Here is a 7,365-nt window from a genome sequence, read left to right as displayed (position 1 = left end):
TCTCCAGAAAGACAACCCAGTATCTCCCGCCCTGTCTTGGTCTCTATGGGGGTTCGCCTTGGCGCTAGGTGGGGAGAGGCTTGATCCCCCGGTGGGGGCAGAGGGGACAGACAGGTTGACCGCTCCAGCTAGGGGGCTCTGCTGATGGAGGGAATGCTAGGCCGAGGGAGGAGGGGCTTCGAGCTGGCGGCGTAGGGGCGGGACGAGACATCCCTCCCGGCTCCGGGGGCGGGTGGGGCCTGGCCGGGGGCGGTGCCAGGGGCTCAGCCCAACTTTCCGGGTGGGGCGCGGGCGGTGGCGGCGGAGGCGGGGCCAAGAGCGCGGGGCCTCGCCCGCCGGCTTGGCCCGGGCTGGAGCAGGGCGGGAGCTGGTGCCGGAACCGCAGCGACAGCCGGAGACGCAGCCGAAACCGCCGGGAGCCGGAGCTGGAGGGCAGGCCCTGCCGGAGCCGAGCCGAGCCGAGCCGAGCCGAGCTCGCCGCCGGATATCGATCGGAGCGCGGGCCGGTGTGTCAGCCAGCCGCAGGGCCTGGGCACTGTCGGAGGTATCAAGCCGCGACCACCGGGCACCATCGGGCGCGGGAGCCCGGATCGCCCCTTCCAGGCCTGGGCACGGTCTGAGCACGCAGGAGGTCCCGGGGTCTGAACCGAAGAGAAAAAGGAACGAGGATTCCATCTAAGCGTAACGGGGGCACTAGGCGGGGAGAAGAGTGGAGATTTCACCTGGCACGGGGCAGCGGTACCCGGAGCTTACTAGGACGGGCTTGAGCACCAGAGAGCCTGGCATCCCCGCAGCCACGACCTGGGCTCTACCTGAGCCGAGAACACAGCATAGCTCCTGGACCTTGCCTGGCACAGGCCTGGCACAAGAAGCAGTGCCCTCACCTGTCTGAGACCGGGCCTGGGATCCGAGGGCCCGGAATCTGGCCTGGCCCAAAGTGGGGCTCTCTTGCCCCAGAGCTGGTCACTGGGGAGCTTGCCTCCTGCCCCAGCCCCACTGGTACGGATGTGCCACTGCTGGCCGGAGCACCATGACAGCAGGATGACCTCAGCTGAGGCAGTGGCAGTGGCTGACAGTGCTCGGGCGTCTGGGTCCCCCGAGTGGCCCCCCGACACCCCCCAGGCCCTTGGGCGGCCTGGCCGGGCCCGGGTGGCCATGGCAGCACTAGTGTGGCTGCTGGCAGGAGCCAGCATGTCAAGCCTCAACAAGTGGATTTTCACGGTGTATGGCTTCGGGCAGCCCTTGCTGCTCTCAGCGCTGCACATGCTGGCGGCAGCGCTGGCATGCCACCGGGGGGCACAGCGCCCCATGCCCGGCCGCGCCCGCCGCCAAGTGCTGCTGCTCAGCCTCACCTTCGGCACCTCGATGGCCTGCGGCAACGTGGGCCTGAGCGCTATGCCCCTGGACCTGGCACAGCTGGCTACCACCACCACACCACTGATCACGCTGGCCCTGTCGGCGCTGCTGCTGGGCCGTCGCCATCACCCACTGCAGTTCGCCGCCATGGGACCCCTCTGCCTGGGGGCTGCCTGCAGCCTGGCCGGTGAGCTCCGGACACCCCCCGCTGGCTGTGGCTTCCTGCTGGCGGCCACCTGCCTCCGTGGCCTCAAGTCCATTCAGCAGAGTAAGTGCTGGGGTCGCTGGCTGAGGAGGTGGGGATCAGGGTGGATGTGTGGCCTGGATGGCCCTGTGAGGGGTATGGCTGTTATCCCATTTTACAGATGAAGGAACTGAGGCTCACGGCTTTGGAAGAGGCAGAAACTGAGGCTCAGAAAGGGCCAACAGCTCAGTGAGTTCCAGGCCCCAAACTTAGGCTCTAAAGGCCCAATCAATATTTAATAATATTCATTATTATTATAGGCCATTGATCTGTGTCCCATGTTTTGTCAAGCTCTTTATCTCACTGGATCTCCATAATCCTCTGATCAAATAAGTCACTATATTGTCCCCATTTGACAGGTAGAGGGGCTTGCCTTGGGCCATGTGGCCAGTGAACAGCAGAGGCAAGGTTTGAACCCAGGCAGTCAGACACCATGCTGTCCAACTGATGTGGCTTAAGGCTGTGGACCTAGAGGGAGGCCTGATAGCGGGGACCAGGGAGAGAGGAAGAGGGCAAGGCCTTGAGCTGGGATTTGGAAGGCCAGGGGTTTGGCTAAGTCTAGCAAGGGCTGATGTTTACCGGGAGCTGCAGTGCAACAGGCCCCTGCTGTGCTAAGTGTGGACCTTAAGCTATCATGGCGACCACTCCCTTCAGCCCCATTTTACAGATGATGTAACTGAGGCCCCGAGAGGTTCGTGATTTGCCCAGGGTCACACGGCTCCTAAGGACTGGAATCCTGGTCTGTGTGACTCTGGGCAGAGGGTCGGATGGAGGCTTCGGGCCTAGATCCTGCTAAATTACTCTGCCTGAAGGTGGAGGCTGCCTTCCTGCCTGTCCCACTGAGGGGTGCCTGAGTCACAGCCCCTGCTGTCTCAGCCTCAGCCCGAGGGAGATGTGAGGGAGGCCAGGGTGCCCACTTGGGGCGAGGAGGCCTGAGTTGTAGCCACACCTTTGCTCATCCTTGCTGGGTGACCTTGGGCAGGTCCAGGTCTTGTCTTGGCCTCAGTCTCCCCATCTGGTCAGTGGAGGAGGGTTGGAGTTGATGGAGTCCCAGGGACCTCTTGCTCTCCCTGCCTTCCAGCTCTAAGATCCTGTGACCCAGGCCTGGGAGAAGGAAGGGGCCCTCCAAGTGTGCCGGGCTGGGGTTGGGGCCAGCCTGCAGCCAGGGAAGGTTGAAGACAGAGCTGAGCACTGCCCTGGTATCTTCAGAGCCAGGACCCAGAGGCCCTGTCCCCATCCTCCTGGGCCCTGTGGCAGGGCCAAAGCCCAGTTCTATTTTTGCCCTCAGGTTACATGAGAGCTGAAGACTGAACACAGGCCTGAGTTCTGGGCTTGAGTTGGTAGTAGGAAACCTGACCTCACAGGGCCACAAAGCTGGGAAGGGCCCAGCCTGAGGCCCACAACACACCTGCTGAGGCCCAGTGCTTCTCACCCAGGAGGAGCCCCGGCCTGCAGGACAGACTATGGGCAGCCAGGCCTAAGGCACACGGGCATGGAGCAGCAGGTGCCTGGCACCAGGCTATGTCTTCGCCTCTGCCAGCTTCCTCCTTCTCTCCCAAATGTCAACTGCCTGGCCCCTGAGGCGGGTTGGATGCTTGCTCCAGGCTCCCACAGTGCCCTCTGCTTCCCCCATCATGACTCCAAATGCCCTGTATTATAGCCACTTGGTTACCTGTCTGCTTCCCACCAGACAGGAGCTCTGAGAGGGCGTGGACTGGCTTTGGGGTATCTCCATTTCCCCAGGACCTGGCCTGGGACCTGGCACAGGGCAGGTACTCCTTAAGTGGTAGATTTATTAATGGGTCTGACAGCAGAAGTGGCAGGCTGGTGAGGCTCCATGGCTCAGCGTGCTAAGGAGGGAGCTTAGGAGGCTGGAGGCCCCACCATAGCGATAGGAGCCTGGCAGAGGTGGGGAGGGACAGACTGGAGCCAAGGAGTGAGACAGATTTTCTACATGAGGAGGTTTCTACTTCCACAGGCTCCAGGAAAGGCACCAGGGCCAGATTCAGACTAGAGTGTAAATGGCCAGCTCCTTTCCTGAGAGCAGACTCCATGAGAGTAGAGGATGAGAACCCAGGAGGAGGAGGGCCCAGGCATCCAGGGCCAGCGGCTTCCTTCCTACCTGGGCCAGTTGCAGGCCCTGGGGGGCTATGTGGGAAGAGGGGTGATGCCACCTTCCCATTCACAGAAAGGTTGGGAAGTGGGGTGCCAGTTTGCTGAACTTGCTGTACCCTGTACCCTGCCTCTGAGCTCTGAGCCGATCCCTGTCCTCTGAACTCTCAGGCTGGTAGGAAGATGCCCTCAGAAGTAGAGACCACAATGGCAGGGAAGAAGTTGTAGAGCCAAACCGGGCACAGGTGTGGTCAGGGCGGTTACTTCTTCCTGCGGAGCCCAGAGAAGGCTGCCTAGGGGAAGAGACACGCGGCGATGATAATAGTGTAATCATAGTAGCAAACCCTTCCTAAGCCCTCACTATGTGCCCACACCGTGCCCGGCTCTTCCTAGACCAGAGTAGAAGGGCATTCTGGGAATGGGAAACAGGCCGTGGCAGGGCATGGGGTGTCAGCCAGCAGGAGCAGAGTGGGAGGGATCGTGACAGCTGCCATGGTGAGCAGTTACCGCTGGGCACCAGGCCCTGTGCTCAGCACCTTACACGCCACTGTGAGGGGGGTGTTGTCATCTCTCCGTGCTACACATGAGGAGACGAGGCATAGGGAGAGGTGACTTGCCTGATATCACACAGCTAGTGAAGGAGCAAAGACGGGATAAGCCAGTAGCCAGCGGAACAGGGTCTAGAGAACATGTTTGTCTGCATGAGGCAGAAGCTTGGGCGTGTTCAGATGCTGAAAGGAACAGGCCTTTGGAGAAGGCGAGTTTGAAATGGAGGGTTTGTGGGGGCTGGCAGGGGACAGGTTGCTGAGGAGGCAGGACAACAGGCTGGCATTTTGGGGCCCCCGAGTGGGGTGAGTCGCCTCTGGCAGATGATCACTGCTCTTTCTCTGGGTTGTGGGGAGGGGAGGCGGAGGGCTGGGTGGGACGCAGAACAGGCACAAGGGGCTGGGTGGGAGGTTAGGGCCTTCCTGCCTGGCTGCCTCTCAGGGTAAAATTCACCAAAGGTCAAGTTCACCTGCAATCCTGAACACCTTCCAGGGATTAGACCTCTAACACGCAGGCCACAGGCAGCTCCTAACGGTGCTAAATTTGGAGCGAACGAGCAGGAGGCATTCCAATTATCTGTTCATTTCTAGAAATGCTTGAGCCGGAGGGACTGTTGCCTAGAGAACAAAGCCAAACATCAGAATGAAATCGAGAGAAATACAAGATTTCCTCTTCTAAGCACAGCCTATGAGTAAGCACCTCTGTGGCTCTTTGGAAAGTGTGTGTCAGAAAATACATAGCGGCTCAGAGGGCCTGGGAGGGGACCTGGATCTATTACTCATCTCTCTCCACTAAAACTTGGAGAAGGCCCCAAACCGTCATTGTCCTCATGCAAATACTATCGTTTCACTTGAGCTGTGTGTGACTTGGATGATGGACACCACTTCCTTTGTGAAATGGCTGGGTGGTAACGTGAGTACAGACATACAAACACTGGCACACGTTCACACATAGGCAAGGCGGTAGGATCCTCTTTTTTCTTACAAAGCTAGAAGGTTTTCTCTTAGTCCTGGATTCATCTTGACAAGCCCCAGTGTTGGTAGCACAAGATGTTGATTATGAGTTATAAACAGCGAGTGACAGCCAAGTGCAAACAATGACTTTCTTGTTGTTTCCTTGTCATCCCAGAGGTCATAAGTGAATGAAGCAATGAATGGACTCAACATTTGACTCAAATAATTTATTTTTTTCAAACTCCCCCCCCCCTTTTTTTATTATAAAGCTCATGTAGCTAGTAAGTGGCAGAGCTGGGACTTTGTGTCGGCCTGCCCCAGCTGTGCTGGTGGGAGCTGCACTGTGGGGGTAGTGGGTGCAATAAGGGCTGAGGCCAAGGCAGGTGGGTCAGGGCCACTTGGCACAAGACCTTCAAAGCCAGTTAAGACCCTAGGATATTTTGCTCCAGGGCCTGGGGAGCCCCTGAAGATTATTTTTCTGAGCCACATTTCATGTTTATTGATCATTTGGATATTACAAGCAGATTATTGTTTCAGTCTGTGGAAGGTGGTTTGAAGTGGGTGATAACAGGCTTATTTATTTTATTTTATAAGGGCTTTAGGTACATTATCTATCTTAATCTTTACAACAATCCTGTGTATTAGGTTTTATTATCACCCAACTTTGCAGGTGAGGAAACCTAGGCCTACAGAGGTTAAGTGTCAGGTCACAGCTAGCAAGGAGTGGACTCAGGTCACAACCCAGGTGGTCTGCCTCTGGATTCTTGACCGTCATGTTACTGAGGGGGAGCCACTAACTTGCCGGAGGGGTTGGGGCAGGCCTCCTGGAGGATGGGCCGTGGAGGTCATGCCGGGTTGGCCAAGTGGGGGTTGTCTCCCCATTGGGTACTGATGGCCGCTGTCCTGGTTACAGGTGCCCTGCTGCAGGAGGAGAGGCTGGACGCGGTGACCCTGCTGTACGCCACCTCGCTGCCCAGCTTCTGCCTGCTGGCGGGTGCAGCCCTGGTGCTGGAGGCTGGTGTGGCACCGCCGCTCGCTCCCACCGACTCCCGCCTCTGGGCCTGCATCCTGCTCAGCTGCATCCTGTCTGTACTCTACAACCTGGCCAGCTTCTCCCTGCTGGCCCTCACCTCTGCCCTCACCGTCCATGTCCTGGGCAACCTCACTGTTGTGGGCAACCTCATCCTGTCCAGGCTCCTGTTTGGCAGCCGCCTCAGCACTCTCAGCTATGTGGGGATCATGCTCACCCTTTCAGGAATGTTCCTTTACCACAACTGTGAGTTTGTGGCCTCCTGGGCAGCCCGCCGGGGCTTCTGGCGGAGGGACCACCCTGGCAAGGGTCTTTGAGACCTGGGGGAGGGCATGGGCCACCTGGGGCAGCCCCAGCCTGAATCCAACCTTGGCCAGTGGCCATGGGAAAAGTGGAGAGCAGGCAGCTGCTGGGGCCGGCGAGGGAGAGGGGCCTTCTGGAAGGGCCACCTTGGAGGCTGGAATGGGGACTGCCAGTCCCAGAGAGACCTACCTCCTGTCCCCGCCTGTCTCTCCTCATCACAGACCCCACTCACCACTGGATGGTGGGTCTAAGCCTGGCGCAGTCACTGTGCTTATTGGAGTAATTATTATGATTACTGTCAACTACTGTGTGGAAAATTGCTGGCCAAACTTTGAAAACCTCACCGTGTTCTGATGGCGACGATGATGATTCTTGGCGGATGCACAATCCTTCCTCTAGGAAGTTGGGGAGGCAGCTAGGGGGCCCACGGAGGGGTTTCTTTGCTGCTGGGCTTCCCCAGGGAGTTGGGGTCATCTGTGCCAACTCCAGGCAACTGCTGTGGCCTCACCCCTGGGCCCCCCAATTTTGGGTCTTCCGTCCTCAAATAAACTATTTTTGCTTGTACACCTGTGTCATTCCTCGGGGTTCCAGCCAAGGAAATATAGGGAGAGCAATGGGCCCACTGGCTGCTAGCTGCCCACACAGAAACAAGGATATCCTCCCTTACCCTCTATGGCTTGTTCAGGCCCCCAACCTAGCCCCATTCTCCGAAGTCCCTCCACTGGCTAGGCCACCATTGCCCACCTTCTGGATGGTGGCAGTGGCTTCCTCCCTGCTCTGCTCTGGCCCCTCCATTCCATCTTCCATGCAGCCCTAGAGGA

At 58.5% G+C, this 7,365-nt stretch overlaps 1 protein-coding gene across 1 annotated transcript; it reads left to right on the top strand.

The window, feature by feature from the left end:
• Positions 1-334: 334 nt before the first annotated feature.
• On the top strand, positions 335-7,108 carry SLC35E4 (solute carrier family 35 member E4). Its single transcript, XM_004429775.3, has 2 exons — positions 335-1,624; positions 6,125-7,108. Exons 1-2 carry the CDS (start codon positions 1,006-1,008, stop codon positions 6,556-6,558), a joined length of 1,053 nt encoding a protein of 350 aa, XP_004429832.1. The 5' UTR covers positions 335-1,005; the 3' UTR covers positions 6,559-7,108.
• The last annotated feature ends 257 nt before the right edge of the window (positions 7,109-7,365 follow it).

This window comes from Ceratotherium simum, chromosome 35 (genome assembly GCF_057802395.1).
Source record: "Ceratotherium simum simum isolate JZ-2026a chromosome 35, ASM5780239v1, whole genome shotgun sequence".
NCBI classification, from domain to species: Eukaryota; Metazoa; Chordata; class Mammalia; order Perissodactyla; family Rhinocerotidae; genus Ceratotherium; species Ceratotherium simum.
The sequence above is the reverse complement of the archived record's forward strand: the minus strand, read 5'-3'. Positions and strand labels throughout refer to the sequence as shown.

Bases quoted from the DNA above. Each gene is read 5' to 3' on its own strand.
- SLC35E4 (XM_004429775.3), top strand. From the start codon at position 1,006: ATGTGCCACTGCTGGCCGGAGCACCATGACAGCAGGATGACCTCAGCT. The intron at 1,625-6,124 runs GTAAGTGCTGGG...TCCTGGTTACAG, and splicing joins CCTCAAGTCCATTCAGCAGA to GTGCCCTGCTGCAGGAGGAG.